At 51.3% G+C, this 19,184-nt stretch overlaps 1 protein-coding gene across 1 annotated transcript in view; it reads left to right on the top strand.

Moving 5' to 3' along the window:
• The first annotated feature begins 1,594 nt into the window (after positions 1-1,594).
• The window catches only part of MMD2 (monocyte to macrophage differentiation associated 2), a 54,310-nt gene continuing 36,720 nt past the window's right edge, over positions 1,595-19,184 (top strand). Inside the window, exon 1 of the mRNA XM_004045048.4 lies at positions 1,595-1,820. Coding sequence (XP_004045096.1) covers positions 1,774-1,820 — 47 coding nt within the window. The 5' untranslated portion in view covers positions 1,595-1,773. The remainder of the gene's footprint in view (positions 1,821-19,184) is intronic.

The following is a 19,184-nucleotide window of genomic DNA, read 5'->3' as shown; positions in this document are numbered from 1 at the left end:
GGGAATCCAGCCACCAGATGCAAATGACCCTGTCATGGGGGTCACGATGGTCCTCAGAGTCATGAAGTCTTGGGGGAAGAGGGTTTTCCCAGAGGCCCTGACCCTTCCCGGGCAGGTCCCATAGGGGCCCTTGTGCCTAGCAGGGACGTGGCAGTAGGGAGCCAGGCAGTGGGGGGAGCAAGCAAGCCACAGGTAGGCGGTAGGTGCTGGGCCCAGCTACACTGGGGACGACGGGCACCGTGTCCCCTGTCCCTCCAGCCAAGTTGGGGCCAGCGGGGTCGGTCCAGCCCTGTCTAGCCCTGGGGGGCTTTTTTCTCCTCACTGGGAAAAGTACTGGTGGAGGACACCTGGGAAAAAGGGGCTGGATTGGGAAGTCCCCTATCCACTTCCTACTCCTTCCACCCCCCACCAACCCCACTTTCCAGTTCCCCTACCCTCAGGTCCCCCACTCCCTACCAACTCCTCCACTTCCCACTCCCTCCACCCCCAGGTCCCCCGCTCCCTCCAACACCCCCACTTCCCACTCCCCCAACCTCCAAGTCCCTCTCTTCCCACCAACCCCCTCACTCCCCCCTCAACACCCCCACTTCCCACTCCCTCCACCCCCAGGTCCCCTTCTTCCCACCAACCCCCCACTTCCTCCACCCCCAGGTCCCCCACTCCCCCAACCCCCCACTTTCCACTCCCTCCACCCCCCAACACCCCCACTTCCCACTCCCTCCACCCCCAGGTCCCCCACTCCCCCCAACCCCCCACTTTCCACTCCCTCCACCCCCAGGTCCCCCATTCCCCCCAACCCCCCACTTCCCAGTCCCCCACCCCCAAGTCCCCCACTTCCTCCACCCCCAGGTCCCCCACTCCCCCCAACTTCCCCACTTTCCACTTCCTCCACCCCCAGGTCCCCCACTCCCCCCAACCCCCCACTTTCCACTTCCTCCACCCCCAGGTCCCCCACTCCCCCCAACCCCCCACTTTCCACTCCCTCCACCCCCAGGTCCCCCACTCCCCCCAACCCCCCACTTTCCGCTCCCCCACCCCCAAGTCCCCCACTCCCCACCAACCCCCCCACTTCCCACTCATCCCACGTCCATTCCCACTCTCCTTACCCCCCACTTCCCACTTCCCCCAACCCCTCCAGCACCCCCTGTTCCCACTCCCGTCCCCTTCCCACTCCCCGACTCCCTCAGCCCCCCAACTTTGCATTCCACCCACCTGGCGCCCCCCCTTCCCAATCCTTCCCACTCCCCCTACTACCACTTCCCGCTCCCCACCCCACCAACCCCCCACCTCCCGGCTTCCAGCGAGGGCACCGGGAAAAGGGGCCGGGGCCAGGGCCGCCCCAGGCCTGGGCGATGGGTGGCTCGCGCGTGCAGCCAGGACCCCCCCGTCCCGCCCCCAATCCTTACGCCCACTTCCTCACCCCCACCTCTACCAGCCCCCATCTCCCCACGACCCTCCTCCACCCCAGCGGAGGCGGCGGGGTCGCGGGAGGGAGGGGGGCGGGCTTAGGCGATTGGCAGCGCGAGCCCGGGAGCCCCCCCGCGCCCCCGCCCGCCCCGCCCCCGCCACCATCTGCTCGGGATTTGGCGTCGGCGGCTCCGGGCGCCTCCAGCTCCGGCTCGGGCTCCGGCTCCGGCTCCCGGCGCCGACCAGGTCCCCTTGGCCCCCGCCGCGCGCCCTCCAACCTGCTGCTGCCGCCGCCGCCGCGCCCCCCAGGATCTGCCAGCTACCCGCGCTCTGAGCCCGGGGCCAGATTCCCATGGAAGCGCCGCGATGTTCGCCCCGCGGCTGCTGGATTTCCAGAAGACGAAATACGCGAGGTGAGCGGCGGCCGCGGAGGTCCGCGGGGAGGGAGGGAGGGGCGCGCGGCGGCGGGGACCGCGGGGGCCACCTTGGTTCTCGGGCCCCGCCGCCCGGAGCGCTAGAGGGGATCGGCGGACCCCTGACCCCCGCCCGAGAAAACCAGGACCCAGGCAGCCTCGTCTTCTCGCTGGGATGGAGTAACCGGGGCGCCCGCGCCTCCTCGCTGGGTGCCATTGGGCAAGTCGCTTCACTTCTCTGAACCTCATTTCCACGTTTGCAAAACGGGCGTTATGCGAGTCCCCGCGTCCTGGGTCGCCGTGAGGATTAAGCGAGCTGGTCCTTGCAGAGCACTTTGCACAGCGCCTGGAGCCCAGGCCAGCTACGCTCGGGCAGTTACGCTCGGTCTCTCTTGGGCACTCTTGTTCATGGTAAAAGGCGTTGGTACCACCTCTGTCCACCCTTCCAGCAAGTCGGAGGAAAGAGTAAGTGCTCTTTTCAGATGGAGAAACTGAGGCTCGGGGTGCGGTGGGGGGAGGCACCTGTACATCCTGGTCTTTTTATAGTGTGAACTCCGTGGTGCCTTCAGAACCTCGGTCTCTTTTGTAAAATGGTGATTAACAGACATTGTGATATCTGAGTAGAAGTTAGGCTCCTGTTGCTTGGAATTCCAGTGAAGAAGGTGGGGGTGGGGAGGGGGTTTCTCCTTTTACATATCTTTAAGATTTTGTTGGGAGGTGTGCTTGCCTGGAAGCTGGCATGAAAAATCCCCTCCTAAAGTTGCTCCTCGGTCCCCAGTGGTCTTTGGGGAGCACAGACCTTTCTGCTGGGAGCAGCCCGCGGGGGCCTCTTTGGAGGGGGCACCAGGCTGTCCTCCAGGTCACCTTTCCCCCTCTGCCACCTGGGGTCCGCTGCCTTCGTGAACAGAGGGGCCTGGTGTGTGCTGAGGCTCCAGTGGGTGGTGAGTGGGAGATGGGCTGGCAGTATTCTTCCTACTCACATCAGTGTGGCTTGTTACTTGCAACTGGTTGTTGAGAGTCCCCTGGTGCTCCTGAAGTCTCCACAAGTTCTGGTCAGATTGAGCACAGCTTGACAAGAGGAGCTCAGGGCTAGGATGGTGTCCAGGGTAGGGAAGGCTGGCGGACAGGACGGAACCCTTCCTTCCCCCTCAGTCTCACCCTCTGTTTCCCCCTGGGGGACATGATGAGTCTATCTCTCCTAAACGGGGAATCCCACCCGGAGATGTGATGCACTTGGGAAGGACTTGAGGATGAGTTCCTGCGGATTGACTCTGTTGACCAGATTGTGGGACTGGACTGGACTTACTTTTTTTTTTTTCTGAGATGGAGTCTCGCTCTTGTTGCCCAGGCTGGAGTGCAATGGCATGATCTCGGCCCACTGCAACCTCCACCTCCTGGTTTCAAGCGATTCTCCTGCTTCAGCCTCCCGAGTAGCTGGGACTACAGGCACCTGCCACCATGCCTGGCTAATTTTTTGTATTTTTAGTAGAGACAGGGTTTCACCGCGTTAGCCAGGATGGTCTCAATCTCTTGACGTCGTGATCCCCCCGCCTCGGCCTCCCAAAGTGCTGGGATTACAGGCATGACCCACTGCCCCCGGCCTTTGTTTTTTTTCTTTGAGACAGGGTTTCGCTCTGTCACCCAGACTAAGGCTGGAGTGCAGTGGCACAATCATGGTTCACTACAGCCTCAAATTCCTGGGCTTGAGCAATCCTCCTGCCTCAGCCTTGAGTAGCTGGGATTCCAGGTGTGGACCACCACAATACCCAGATAATTTTTGTATATATATATATATATATTTTTGAGACAGAGTCTCGCTCTGTTGCCCACTCTGGAGTGCGGTGGCGTGATCTCAGCTCACTGCAACCTCCACCTCCCGGGTTCAAGTGATTCACCCGCCTCAGCCTTCCGAGTAACTGGGACTACAGGTGCCTGCCACCAAGCCTGGCTAATTTTTGTATTTTTAGTAGAGGCGGGGTCTTGCCATGTTGCCCAAGCTGGTCTTGAACTCCTGGGCTCAAGTGATCCTCTCACCTCGGCCTCCCAAAGTGGGCACTTGGACTTGTAAAGACTGGCTCCAGGGGATTTTGTGAGACGTAAGTTGGTGGACTGTTCATGGGAAAGAGAGAAACCCTGGGTTTAAGGTTGCCGACGTGGACATGAAGGGAAGGAGCTCTGAAGTCTCAGCAACCAGCCCGGGCCTGTCCCACACCTGCTGTGTGACCTTGGTAGATGTCTCAACCTCTCTTGACCCCAGTGGGTTGATTTGTAAAGTCAGGAGAGCTGGTCTAAATGGTCTCTAGATTTGGACACTTGCGCTGGCTGCTCTGGAATTGGAATAGGGATCTGGAGCTGGAGCGCGGGCCAGTCTTTCATGCTTGGGCCAATGCAGCTTCTATGGGTGATGGGTCCAGGGAGGAAATGGATCGCATGGATTAGTTCTATTTCTGTTCCCTTCCTCGTTGTGCAGTCTTTAGAACTGTACAGTCCACAAATTAGGTCTGTAGTAAAGGCTTCTTGATTAAGTGATTTTTTTTTTTTAAAGATAGGATCTACTCTATCACCCAGGCTGGAATGCAGTGGTGTGATCATAGCTCACTGCAGCCTCAAACCCCTGGCAAACATGATTCTCCTGTCTCAGCCTCCTGAGTAGCTGGGACTACAGGTGTGCACCACCATGCCTGGCTAATTAAAAAAAAAGTATTTGTAAAGATGGGGTCTCACTATGTTGCCCAGGCTGGTCTTGAACGCCTAGGCTCAAGTGATCCTCCTGCCTCAGCCTCCTGAAGTGTTGGGATTACAGGCATGAGCCACTGCACCCAGCTGATTGAATGAATTTAATGGTATAATCCAGGGCTGTCCATGAGTAATATACAAGCCACAGATGTGGCTTTATTTTATTTATTTAGTTTTGAGATGGAGTCTCACTCCGTCACCCAGGCTGGAGTGCAGTGGCGCAATCTCTGCTCACTGCAACCTCCGCCTCCCAGGTTTAAGCGATTCTCCTGCCTCAGCCTCCCGAGTAGCTGGGACTACAGATGCCCGCAACCATGCCTGGGTAATTTTTGTATTTTTAGTAGAGGTAGGGTTTCACCATATTGGCCAGGCTGGTCTCGAACTCCTGACCTCAAATGATCCACCCACCTTGGCTTTCCAAAGTGCTGGGATTAGAGGAGTGAGCCACCACGCCCGGCCAGCTTTAAATTTTCTAGTAGACACTCAGTTTAATGTGTGCCTAATATTCCATCTTGTTATAAGAAAGTAAAAATAGGTGAAATTATTATAATTTTTAGAATATATTTTAGTTAACTCTTTATATCCAAAGCATTATTATATCAATATACAATGAATATGAACAAATTATTTATGAGCTATTTTCCATTTTTTTCCCCACAAGTCTTCGTCTAATGTGCATTTTATACTTACAGCCCGTCTGAATTTGGGCTAGTCAATTCCAAGTGCTCAATAACCACACGTAGATTGTGTCTACCATATTGGTATCTTCTGTGGTGAGAGATGGGTATTCCAAATTAAATGCTGTGTGACATTGTAAAAAATGCTGTCCTTCTTGGAGTCTCTGTTTCTCAGTGGATGGTAGGGCCAGCTAACCCCCTAGGTTCTAACCTAGAGTCTTTGATGTAAGTAACCACCTGGTCACATGGAATGGCTTTTGTACATTAAGAAACATTCATATCATAAAGCTGTAAGAATTAAGACAGTATGGTGTTGGTGCATGGCTGGGCAAATTGACCAGTGGAGCAGAATAAAGAGGCCTGAAATAGATTCGTGCATGTAAAGGTGTTTTAAGCTGTGTGTGGTAGCACGTGCCTGTAATCCCAGCTACACCTGAGGCCAAGGCAGGAGGATCACTTGAGGCCAGGAGATTGAGAACACTCTGGGCAACATAGCAAGATCCCATCTCAACTTTTTAAAAGGCATTTTATTTTTACCAAAGATGGTGTTGCTGATAAACCTAGGCAAGGATGATCTATTGGATAAGTGGTACTGAGACAATTCATTATTCAGATGAGAACAGTGGAACAGGAACCCTACCTCACACCATACAGAAAAGACACTTTTAGAGGGATGAAAGATGTAAACATGAAATAAATAAAAAAGTTGAAAACTTTGAGAATCTATAAAAGAATAACTTTTGAACTTTGGGGTAAGGTTCTGAAGGCACATAAAGTACAAATCATAAAAAAAAAGATTGATGAACTTGACTACATTAAAAATTAAGTTGCAGCCTGGGCAAGGTGGCTTATGCCTGTAATCCCAACATTTTGGGAGGCCAAGGTGGGAGGAGCACCTGAGTCCGGGAGTTCAAGACCAGCTTGGGCAACATGGTGAAACCCCATCTCTACAAAAAATACAAACAATTATCTGGGCATGGTGAAGTGTGCCTGTAGTCCAAGTTACTCAGGAGGCTAAGGTGGGAGGCTTGCTTGAGCCTGGGGATCGAGGCTGCAAATGAGCTGAGACTGAGCTCCTGCACTCCAGCCTGGGTGACAGAGGGAGACCCCGTCTCAAAAAAAGAAAAAAAAAATTAAGTTTCTGTTAATCAAAAATGCCATGAAGAAAGTAGAAGACAAGCCACAGTGCGAAGGACATATTTGCAACACCTTTAACCAACAAGTAATTAATATCCAAAATATATAGAGAATAAGAAATAGAAAAAGACAAATAACCAAATAGAAAATGTAAAAGACACGGACAGGGATTTCTTGGAAGAGAACACAGGTGAGCATGTGAAGAACTGCTCCCTCGCAGTGGTAACCAAGACAATGCAAAATGAGATACCAGTTTAATATCCAGTGCATAAGAAGCCTAACTGTCTGGGTGCAGTGGCTCATGCCTGTAACCCCAGTGCTTTGGGAGGCTGAGATGCGAGGATCTCTGGAGGCCAGGAGTTTGAGACCAGCCTCTCCAAAAAGCAAAAAATTAGCTGGGCATGGTTGTGTGCCTGCGGTCCCAGCTACTCAGGAGGCTGAGGTAGGAGGATCCCTTGAGCCCGGGAGTTCAAGGCTGCAATGAGCTATGATCGCGCCACTGCACTCAAGCCTGGGTGATAGAACAACTCCATCTCTAAAAAATACGATAAAAGGCAAAATGTAAATTTAAGATGAACAACTGTAAAAATTTAAAGTCCAAAGTAGTTCAATAAAACCAAAATATTTTATGAAAATGAGACTGAGGCCGGGTGTGGTGGCTCACGTCTTTAATTCCAGCACTTTAGGAAGCCAAGGCAGGTGGATCACCTGAGGTCAGGAGTTCGAGACCAGCCTGACCAACATGGTGAAACCCTGTCTCTACTAAAAATACAAAAATTAGCCAGGTGTGGTGGCATGCACCTGTAGTCCCAGCTACTCAGGAGGCTGAGGCAGGAGAATTGCTTGAACTTGGGAGGCAGAGGTTGCAGTGAGCCAAGATCTTGCCACTGCACTCCAGCCTGGGCGACAGAGTGAGACTCCATCTTTAAAAAAAAAAAAAAAAAGAGACTGAATCACTCGAAAATGAAACCGCTCAGGCTGAGGGTTCAACGTCCATCTAGTTGCCAGTGTAAAGGATTGGAATCGTGTTTTATACAAGTCATGTGTAGCCCAACATCTGCAGGAGTTCAGGAGTTGTAGGAATGTGTTGATATTGATGGTGTTTCCAGCTGCCATGTGCACCTGTTGGAATTAGCCAGGCGGTGCTGACCAAGACAATTCCCTGCCCTCCTGGAGCTCACATTCTTCTGTGGGAAGCAGACAACAGATAATAACTATGTGATAACACTTCAGATAGGAATACGGCCAGGTGAGATGGGGAACTGTAGGGATGGAGGAAACAGGGATTAAGATGCCTTCCTTGGCTGGGCATGGTGTCTCATGCCTGTAATCCTGGTGGATTACTTGAGGCCAGGAGTTCGAGACCACCCTGACCATTATATTGAGACCATGTCTCTAAAAAACCAACCAAACAAACAGAAAAAACAAACAAAAAAAAGGCCAGGTGTGGTGGCTCACGCCTGCAATCCCAACACTTTGGGAGGCCGAAGCGGGCAGATCACTTGAGGCCAGCCTGGCCAGCGTGGTGAACCCCTTCTCTACTAAAAATACAAAAATTAGCCAGGTGTGGTGGTGGGTGTCTGTAATCCCAGCTACTCGGGAGGCTGAGGCAGGAGAATTGCTTGAACCCAGGAGGCGGAGGCTGCGGTGATCCAGGATTGTGCCACTGCACTCCAGCCTGGGCGACAGAGCAAGACTGTCTCAAAAAAAAAAAAAAAAAAAGAAATCTCATACGGAGCACACAACCGAGATCCCCACATGTGCAGTTTACAATAGGGTTCATGCTCCTATGAGAATCTGAAAAACAAAAAAAGGATGCCTTCTTGGTAGGACTAACTGTGAGGAAATGCATGCAGAGTGGTATACAGTAGGTGCCAAATAAATGATGGGCTGATACCATGCAGTGTTGGGCAGAGGTTGGGGCAGTGGCCGCCCTGCCTATGCCTGCGGGGAGCTGTTCTTTCAGCACCAGCAGGTCTCAGTGTGTTTCTTTCCTCCTTGACTGAAGAGCTGAGTTGACCAATATGCAGGGAGAAATAGGAAGTGAGATTTGCCTGGAAACCCCCACTTCATCAGCAGTGCAGAAATGCATCTTCAGATTCATCCAGGCACAGCCCACCCTTCCAGGCTTGTCCCAAGTCCCGGGCCTTTCAGGATCCTTCAGGAATGAGCAGGGGATGGCCCCACATGTCCTTCAGCTTTGCACACCTCTCCCCAGCCAGACTGCAAGCCGCTCAGAGCAGGAGTGGGCTGGGGCTATTCAAACCCTCTTGTGTTCCCCAAGGGGCCAGCATGGTCTGGCGTGTGGTGGGCATCCCTGGCTTGTCCACTACCCACAGCTGGTTAGTTGGTTCATTGATGCATTCAAAAAACCTTGTTGAGGCCAAGCATGATGGCTCAAGCCTGTAGTCCCAGCATTTTGGGAGGCTGAGCTAGAAGATCACTAGAGCCCAGGAGTTCAAGACCAACCTGGATGACATGGTGAAACCCTGTCTCTCCAAAAAAAGGCAAAAAATTAGCTGGGCATGGTAGCACGTACCTGTAGTCCCAGCTACTCGGAAGGCTGTGGCGGGAGGATTGCTTGAGCCCAGGAGTTTCAGACCAGTCTGGGCAACATAGCAAGACCCTGTCTGTATAAAAAATTTAAAAATTAGCCAGTTGTAGTGGCTCATGCCTGTGGTCCCAGCTACTTTGGAGGCTGAGATGGGAGGATCAGCTGAGCCTAGGAGATTGAGGTTACAGTGAGCCATGATGGTGCCACTGCATGCCAGCCTGGGTGACAGAGGGAGACCTTGTCTCAGGAGGTGGGGTGGGGAAGAATGAGTAGGGCTAGATGCTGGATGGGCAGAAACCACAGGTGTCCATGACAGGACAGGACAAGCCTCAGAGGTTGCAGTATGTAAGTGGGCTCTTCAGGATGAATAGGAGTTTTCCAGGGTGAGGGAAGGACATTGAAGAATGAGGGCATTGGGGGGTGAAGTGCAGGGACCCAGGGCAGGATCTGGTGAGGCTGCAACACAGGCTGGGCATGGAGAGGATACTGAGCCTGGTCCCAACGAGTCCCGAGCACACCCAACCACTGTTCCATGGGCTCTATGGCACCATTAAGGGCTTTTAAACTGAGGGTTTAAAAGCAATTAAACCCTCTGGATTTGGGCTCCAGAGGGAAGAAAATAAAGGGACAGAAGCTACTTTTGAGGCTGCCATCATAGTTATCAAGGGAGTTGCTTTCTTGGGATTCCAAGGATAGGGCTGCAGGCGGGCTGGAGCTGTAGGTGCCTCATGGGGTCGGGGCTGCCCTTCACCTCCTGGACTGTGGGAGTTGCCTGTGGACATCAGGCCCCTAGACCTACAAACCCTTCAGGGCACTCTCTTATGCAATGAGATCAAAATAAGGAAATTTAGGCTGGGCGCTGTGGCTCACGCCTGTAATCCCAGCAATTTGGGAGGCTGAGGCGGGTGGGTCATCTGAGGTCAAGAGTTCGAGACCAGCCTGGCCAAGATGGTGAAACCCTGTCTCTACTAAAAATGCAAAATTAACCGGACATGGTGGTGCATGCCTGTAATCCCAGCTACTTAAGAGGCTGAGGCACGAGAATTGCTTGAATCCGGGAGGCAGAGGGTGCAGTGAGCTGAGATCACGCCACTGCACTCTAGCCTGCTGGGCAACAGAGTGAGACTCCATCTCAAAAAAAAAAAAAAAAAAGAAATTTAGCTTTAAAAAGGAAGGAAATTCTGGCACACGCAGCAGCCTGGATGAACCACAGGGACATTCATTATGCTAAATGAAATCAGCCCCAAGGGGACAAATACTGTATGATTCCACTTATCTGAGGTCCCTCAAGGAGTCAAATACATAGAGACAGGAAGTGGAGTGGTGGCTGCCAGAGGCAGGTGGGGGTGGGTAGGGAATGGAGACTTAGTGTTTAATAGGGACAGGGTTTCAGTTTTGCAAGATGAAAAGACTTCTGGAGATGGATGGTGGTGACGGTGGTATAAGAAGGTGAATGTGGGGCTGGGTGCAGTGGCTCACGCCTGTAATCCCAACACTTTGGAAGGCCGAGGCAGGCGGACCACCTGAGGTAGGGAGTTCAAGACCAGACTGACCAATGTGGAGAAACCCCATCTCTACTAAAATTACAAAATTAGCCAGGCCTGGTGGTGCATGCCTGTAGTCCCAGCTACTCAGGAGACTGAGGCAGGAGAATCGCTTGAACCCAGGCGGTGGAGGTTGTGGTGAGCTGAGATTGCCCATCGCACTCCAGCCTGGGCAACAGAGTGAGACTCCATCTCTCTCACACACAACACAGACACACACACACACACACACACACAAAAGAAGGTGAATGTACTTAATGACAGCAAATTGTATGCTTAAAAATGGTTAGGATAGTACATTTGATGTGTATTTTACCACAGTGAAAAAAATTATTCTAAAAATACCTAGCCGGAAATGGTAACATAGGCAGGTCATTTGTTAAACGTGAAAGAGGAGATGGGGGGAAAAGGAAGTTTAACATTGATGCAAAATTATGATCAAATTGTCTTAGCCTGTTCACGCTACTCTTATAAAATGCCATAGTACTGTTCAGGCATAAAAAGACTGATATTCTGGCCGGGCACAGTGGTTCATGCCTGTAATCCCAGCACTTTGGGAGGCTGAGGCGGGTGGATCAGGAGTTCGAGACCATCCTGGCCAATATGGTGAAACCCCGTCTCAACAAAAAATACAAAAATTAGCCGGGTGTGGTGGCGGGTGCCTGTAGTCCCACCTACTCGGGAGGCTGATGCAGGAGAATTGCTTGAACCTAGGAAGCAGAGGTTGTAGTGAGCCGAGATTGCACCATTGCACTCCAGCCTGGCAAGAGAGTGAGACTCCGTCTAAAAAAAAAAAGACTGAGATTCTGTCATTTGCAGCAACATGGATGGAACTGGAGATCATTCTATTAAGTGAAATAAGCCAGGCACAGAAAGACAAACATTGCATGTTCTCACTCATTTGTGGGATCAAAAAATCAAAACAATTGAACTCTTGGACATAGAGAGTAGAAGGATGGTTACCAGAGGCTGGGAAGGGGAGTGGGAAGGTGGTGGGGAGGTTGGGATGGTTAAGGGGTACCAAAAAATAGTTAGTATGAATAAGACCTAATATTTGATAGCAAGCAGGGTGACAATAGTTAATAATTTAATAATAATAATTTTTTTGAGACAGAGTCTCACTCTATTGCCCAGGCTAGAGTACAGCTGTGTGACCTCGGCTCACTGCAACCTTTGCCTCCCAGGCTCAAGTGATTCTCCTTCCTCAGCCTCCCGAGTAGCTGGGGTTATAGGTGTGCACCACTGCGCCCAGCTAATTTTTCTATTTTTAGTAGAGATGGGTTTTTCCATGTTGGCTCAGCTCACTGCAACCATCTTTTGTACAAAAGAATACAAAAACTAGTTAGGCATGGTGGTGAAACCCTGTAGTCCCAGCTGCTCTGGAGGCCAAGGTAGGAGGATCACTTGAGCTTGGGAGATGGAGGCTGTGTGAGCCGTGACTGTGCCACTGCACTTTAGCCTAGACTAGGTGGCTTATAAACCACAGAAATTTATAGAACCTAAAAAGAATTTTGGAAAGAAAAAAAAACACAAAAATGTATTTCCTACAATTCTGGAGGCTGGAAGTCAACATCAAAGTGTCAGCACAGTCAGATTTGTTCCCAGGTGGTAGATGGCAGACTTCTTATAGACTCACATGGCAGTAGGAGCTCTCTGGCCTCTTCTTCTAGGGGCACTAATCCCATTTGTGAGGGCTCCACCCTCATGACCTTGTCATTTTCCAGAGGCCCCGCCTCCTAATACTATGACATTGAGGAGTGAGGATTTCAACATGTGGATTTCTTTTTTTTTTTTTCGGTGAGACGGAGTCTCGCTCTTGTCACTCAGGATGGAGTGCAGTGGCGCGATCTTGGCTCACTGCAACCTCTGCCTCCCAGGTTCAAGTGATTCTCCTGCCTCAGCCTCCCGAGTAGCTGGTACTACAGGCATGTGCGCCACCATGTCCAGCTAATTTTTGTATTTTTAGTAGAGATGGGGATCCCCCCCAAGGCTGGTCTCTAACTCCTGGCCTCAGGTGGTCTGCCTGCCTCAGTCTCCCAAAGTGCTGGGATGACAGGTGTGAGCTACCACACCCGGCCTCAACATGTGGATTTTGAGATGATGCCAACATGCAGTTCATAACACTTGTATAGAGTTTGATATGGTTTGGATCTGTGTCTCTGCCCCAATCTCCTATTCAGTTGTAATCCCCGATGTTGGATGTGGGGCATGGTGGGAGGTGAGTGGATCATGGGGGCGGTTTCTCATGAATGGTTTAGCAGCATCCCCCTTGGTTGAGATAGTGAATGAGTTCTTGTGAGATCTGGTCGTTAAGAAGTGTGTAGTGGCCGGGCGCGGTGGCTCACGCCTGCAATCCCAGCACTTTGGGAGGCTGAGGTGGGTGGATCACCAGGTCAGGAGATCGAGACCATCCTGGCTAACACAGTGAAACCCTGTCTCTACTAAAAATACAAAAAATTAGCCAGGTGTGGAAGCACGCCCCGTAATCCCAGATACTCAGGAGGCTGAGGCGGGAAAATCGCTTGAACCCGGGAGGTGGAGTTTGCAGTGAGCTGATATCGCACCACTGCACTTCAGCCTGGGCAACGAGCAAAATTCTGTCTCAAAAAAAAAAAAAAAAAGGCCAGGTGCAGTGGCTCACACCTGTACTCACAACACTTTGGGAGGCCGGGGCAGGCAGATCACCAGGTCAGGAGATTGAGACCATCCTGGCTAACATGGTGAAACCCCGTCTCTACTAAAAATACAAAAAAGTAGCTGGGCCTGGGGGCATGCGCCTGTAATCCCAGATACTCGGGAGAGTGAGGCAGGAGAATCGCTTGAACCCGGGAGGTGGAGGTTGCAGTGAGCTGAGATCCCACCACTGCACTCCAGCCTGTGCAACAGAGCGAGACCCTGTCTCAAAAAAAAAAAGTGCATAGCACCCCTCTTCCTTCTCTCCCTTCCTCCTGCTCGCATGTAAGACACCTGCTCCACCTTTGCTTTCTGCCGTGATTGGGAACTTCCTGAGTCTTCCCCAGAAGCAGAAGCCGCCATGCTTCCTGTACAGCCTGCAGAATCATGAGCCAATTAAACCGCTTTTCTCTTTCTTTTTTCTTTTGTTTGAGACGGAGTCTCGCTCTGTCACCCAGGCTGGAGTGCAGTGGCACCATCTCAGCTTACTGCAAACTCCACCTCCCGAGTTCAAGCGATTCTTCTGCCTCAGCCTCTGGAGTAGCTGAGATTACAAGCATGCACCACCACACCCAGCTAATTTTTGTGTTTTTAGTAGAGATGGGGTTTCACCAAGTTGGCCACGTTGGTCTTGAACTCCTGACCTCAGGTGATCGGCCCATCTCGGTCTCCCAAAGTGCTGGGATTACAGGTATGAGCCACCACACCCAGCCTAAACTCCTTTTCTTTATGAATTACCCAGTCTCAGGTATTTCTTTCTAGTAGTGTGGCACGAGCCTGTAGTCCCAGCTACTGGGGAGGTGGGAGGATCTGTTGAGCCCAGGAATTCGAGGCTGCAGTGAGCTATGATTGCACCACTGCACTCCAGCTTGGGCAACAGAACCAGACCCTGTCTCTAAAAATAAGGAGAAAGAAAGGCCAGGAGGATTATAGGCCATATGGTGTACTTCATCTTACTGGGAGATATCTGGTAGACCTGCCACCCGTGGTGCTAGGTTGATCCATGAGGGCTCTAAGGTAACCCCTGGGATGAGAGATACCGAGGTCCTTTTCAGCATCCTGTTACTCAGCAGCCTCTCACCTGCTGGTCTTAGCATCCATTGGTTATCATTGTCTGAATCCTTTGTTTCACTCGCGGTTGCGATTTTATGCTTTTTCAAGATCCTCCCTTAGTGAAGACTCTGCACCCCCACCTCCCCTCAGCATCACTGGACTCAGCTTTTTAAAGTACTTGGATTTTCATTATTATCTTAGATAAAGCCAAGGTTTCATTTCTTTCAGAGAAAGGCCGCGGAGGGAAAGAAATTGATCCGTCCGTGTTTGGAGCATGGCTATTTTTAGGATGCAGGGATGGTGTTTCGACTCTGTGAAGCTCCTGGGATTGTGTGCAGGGGGTGGGGTGTGCGTGTGTGTGCACATGAGTGTGTGCATGCGTGTGTGTGGGTGTGTGCGTGTCTGTGTGCGTGTGTGTGCAGGTGTGTGCGTGTGTGTGTGTGCGTGTGCAGGTGTGTGCGTGTGCATGCGTGTGTTTTGTGCGTGTGTGCGTGTGCATGCATGCATGTGTGCGTGTGTGTGCATGTGTGTGTGCATGCGTGTGTGTGTGTGCGTGTGTGCATTTTGCCCCAGAGAGGTGTACGTCTCCAGAGGAATCTTCTCTGAGCAGGCAGCTGCGTTACATAGGAATGAATGCTGAATTCTGGTCTTTGGGAAAGGAGTTGGGCTAGAAACTGGCTTGTACCTATTTCAGAGCTCTCTGCTTTGGAATTTTCACTCCTCTGTCCTGGAGGAAAGAAGGAAAGAGGCCAGGTGTGGTGGCTCACACCTGTAATCCCAGCACTCTTTGAGGCCAAGGTGGGAGGATCAATTGAGCTCAGGAGCTCGAGACTAGCCTGGGCAACATGATGAATCCCCATCTCCACTAAAAATACAAAAATTAGTCAGGTGTGTTGGTGCACACCTGTAATCCCAGCTACTTAGGAGGCTGAGGCAGGAGAATCGTTTGAACCCTGGAGGCGGAGGCTGTAGTGAGCCAAGATTGCGCCACTGCATGCCAGCCTGGGCGGCAGAGTGAGATCTCCAAAGGAAAGGAAGGGAGAAAGGGGAGGGAAGGGCTGGGTGAGGCGGCTCATGCCTGTAATCCCAGCACTTTGAGAGGCCAAGGTGGGTGGATCACAAGGTCAGGAGTTCAAGAACAGTCTGGCCAACATGGTGAAACCCCGTCGCTACTAAATTATACAAATTAGCTGGGCATGGTGGCGGGCACCTGTAGTCCCAGCCACTCCGGAGGCCGAGGCAGGAGAATTGCTTGAACCTGGGAGGCAGAGGTTGCAGTGAGCCGAGATCACGCCACTGCACTCCAGCCTGGGTGACAGAGCAAGACTGTCTCAAAAAAAGAAAAATAAACAAAGAAAGGGGAGGGAAAGAAAGAGAGGAGGAAGAAGAAGAAGAAGAAAGAGGAAGAGGAGGAAGAAGGAAGAAAAAGAAGAGGGAAAGAGGAAGAAGGAGAAGGAAAGAGAGAAAAAGAAAAAAGAAGTGTGTTGGTGTCCAAAAGAAGGCGGGGGGGAGGAGGAGAAAGAAGAAGAAGAAGGAGAGGGAGGGGGAGAGGGAGAGGTAAGAAAAGAAGAAAAAGAAGAAAGAGCATCCTGGCTAACATGGTGAAACCCCGTCTCTACTAAAAATACAAAAAAAATTAGCCAGGCATGGTGGCGGGCGCCTGTAGTCCCAGCTATTCGGGAGGCTGAGGCAGGAGAATTGTGTGAACCTGGGAGGCGGAGCTTGTAGTGAGCCGAGATCATGCCACTTCACTCCAGCCTAGGCAACAAAGCAAGACTCCGTCTCAAAAAAAAAAAAAAAAAAAAAAAAAAAGAAGAAGAAGAAGAAAGAGAAAAAAGAAAAAAAGGAATGTGTTGGTGTTCAGGACTGAAAAGACCAGAAGTGGCGGGGTTCAGCAGGACCCAGAGACACTGTCTCTCTGCTATTCTGGGCTCTGCGATGGCACACTGGACCCATGGCCACTGGCCGGGCTGGACTATTCTGGTGGTGAATGGCCATTCCAAGGCCTCCTCGATCTTCCACCAGTCCCTTCGCAGGAATAGTAGGAGTGCTGAGAGGGTTGAAAAACAGAGAGCATCGGCCACTCCGGAGCCTGCTCCACAGATCCAGCGTGGGGTGGGCTGGCCCAGGTCATGCCTCTTGGCTCCAGCAGGAGGGTGGGCTCACCCCTGGCTCCCCTCATCTCTGGAACTAGACCCACCTTTGCTCCCTCCAAGTGAGCCCAGGGCTAAAGTTTCCCTGGGGCCAGGGGAGGGATGGGAAGGATTTGCTAATTTCCTTCAGAATAGATTCCAATTTTTTTTTTCTTGCTCTGTTGCCCAGGCTGAAGTGCGGTGGTTCGATCATAGCTCACTGCAGCCTCGAACTCCTGGGCTCAAGCGATCCTCCCTCCTCAGCCTCCCCAGTAGCTGGGACTACAGGCATGTGCCACCATACCCAGCTAATTTTTACATTTTTTGTAGAGAGGGAGTGTTGGATGTGGTAGTGTGCACCTGTAGTCCCCAGCTACTTGGGAGGCTGAGGTGGGAAGATTGCTTGAGCTAAAGAGTTCAAGACCAGCGTGAGCAACATAGAGAGACCTCATCTCTACAAAAAATAAAGAGAAATCTAGTTGGGGGTGGTGGCGTGCACCTACAGTCCCAGCTACTCAGGAGGTTGAGATGGGAGGATCACTTGAGCCCAGGAGTTTGAGGCTGCAGTGAGCTGTGATCGTGCCACTGCACTCTAGCCTGAGTGACAGAGCAAGATCCTGTCTCAAAAAATAAAGTAAAATAAAATAATCAATCAACAACAGTGATTTGTCTTCAAGCTGCCCTACTCTTCAGCTCTCAAGGCAGTTTGTGAAGTGTCTAGGATAGGAATTTTCCAGAAGGGCTACAAGCTCAGGGAGGTTAAGTACCATTTCCTGGGTTGCACAGCCAGGGCTGGACCGCAGGGCTAACACGCTGGCTACTGGTCTCCATATCTAGAGGTTTTCTGTGGCCACAGTGTGAGTGCTCAGCCTAAACCCTCCCCCTGCCCTTTGACACAAACTAGGTAATGGGCACTGCTAGGGGACATCAGGGTAGAGCAGTTGGGTCTCAGTCTTCTCTTCTGTGAAGTGGGTAGGGTGTGAGTTGAAAAGGGCAGGACTGACTGGGCATGGTGGCGCACGCCTGTAATCTCAGCACTTTGGGAGGCTGAGGCGGGTGGATTACGAGGTCGGGAGATCGAGATCATCCTCGTCAACATGGTGAAACCCCGTGTTTACTAAAAATACAGAAAAAAGGCCAGGCGCGGTGGCTCATGCCTGTAATCCCAGTACTTTGGGAGGCTGAGGCAGGCGGATCACAAGGTCAGGAGTTTGAGACCAGCCTGGCCAACATGGTGAAACTCCATCTCTACTAAAAATACAAAAAATTAGCCGGGCGTGGTGGCAGGCGCCTGTAATCTCAGCTACTCAGGAGACTGAGGCAGGAGAATCGCTTGAACCCAGGAGGCGGAGGTTGCAATGAGCTGAGATTGCGCCACTGCACTCCAGCCTGGGTGACAGTGAGAGACTCTGTCTCAAAAAGAAAAAAAAAAAAAAAGAAAAAAAAAGAAAAGGGCAGGACCTCCTGAAGTGTACTCCAACTATCTAAGGGGTCACTGGCTAGGATAGAGTTAGGACAGAAGTATAGACAGGATGGGGCCGGGCGCGGTGGCTCATCCTGTAATCCCAGCACTTCGGGAGGCTGAGGTGGGTGGATCACTTGAGGTCAGAAGTTCAAGACCAGCCTGACCAACATGGTGAAACCCTGTCTCTACTAAAAAACAAACAAAAAAGCTGGGTGAGGTGGTGGCACGTGTCTGTAGTCCCAGCTACTTGCGAGGCGGAGCCAGGAGAATCGCTTGAACCCGGGAGGCAGAGGTTGCAATGAGCCGAGATAGCACCATTGCACTCCAGCCTGGGCAACAAGAGCAAAACTCTGTCTCAAAAAAAAAAAAGAGGTATAGACAGGACGGAAAGTGTAATGGGAATTAGAAATGTCCTCCTAGGGCCGGGTGTGTGGCTCATGCCTGTAATCCCAGCACTTTGAGAGGCTGAGGCAGGAGGATAGCTTGAGGCCAGGAGTTCAAGACCAGCCTGGGCAACATGGTGAGGCTCCATTTCTAATTAATTAAAAAAAAAATCTAAATTAAAAAAAAAATAGAAATGTCCTCCCAGGCAGGGCCAGGTGGCTCACACCTGTAATCCCAGCACTTTGGGAGGCCAAGGCGGGAGAATCACATGAGGCCAGGTATTCAAGAACAGCCTGGGCAACATGGCAAGACCCCCCATCTCTATAGAAAAAATAAAAATAAAAAATAAGACCAGGCATGGTGGCTCATGCCTGTAATCCCAGCACTTTGGGAGGTCAAGGCAGTGGATCATCTGAGGTCAGGAGTTCAAGATCAGCCTGGCCAACATGGCAAAACACTGTCTCTACTAAAAATACAAAAATTAGCTGCGCATGGTGGCACGTGCCTGTAGTCCCAGCTACTCGGGAGGCTGAGGCAGGAGGATTACTTGAACCCAGGAGGTGGAGGCTGCAGTGAGCTGAGATCATGCCACAGCACTTCAGCTTGGGCGACAGGGCGAGACTTCATCTCAAAAATATATAAATAAATAAATGACCTCCCACCAGCACCAGGAATGTTGCACCACAAATGTATCTTTAAAGTGTCCTTTGGCATGCAGATTATTTTGTCACCTCAAGGACTCTTTAAAGATACATTTGTGGTGCAACCTTCCTGGTGCTATTAAGAAGATGTTTATTAATTTCTTTATTTGAGTCAGGGACACCAGACCCCCGTGACATGCAATTTACCTACATAACAAACCTGCACATGTACCCCTGAACCTAAAACAGCAGTTTAAAAAAGCATAAAGAAAAATAATAATAAAATGCAGTATTCCACTGTTTAAAAAAAGTGTCTTTTTTTTTTTTTCGAGACAGGTTCTCACTCTGTCGTCCAGGCTGGAGTGCAG

The sequence above is a fragment of the Gorilla gorilla genome, chromosome 6, assembly GCF_029281585.2.
Source record: "Gorilla gorilla gorilla isolate KB3781 chromosome 6, NHGRI_mGorGor1-v2.1_pri, whole genome shotgun sequence".
NCBI classification, from domain to species: Eukaryota; Metazoa; Chordata; class Mammalia; order Primates; family Hominidae; genus Gorilla; species Gorilla gorilla.
Note: the sequence above shows the minus strand (reverse complement) of the source record. Positions and strands in the feature narration are given on the sequence as shown.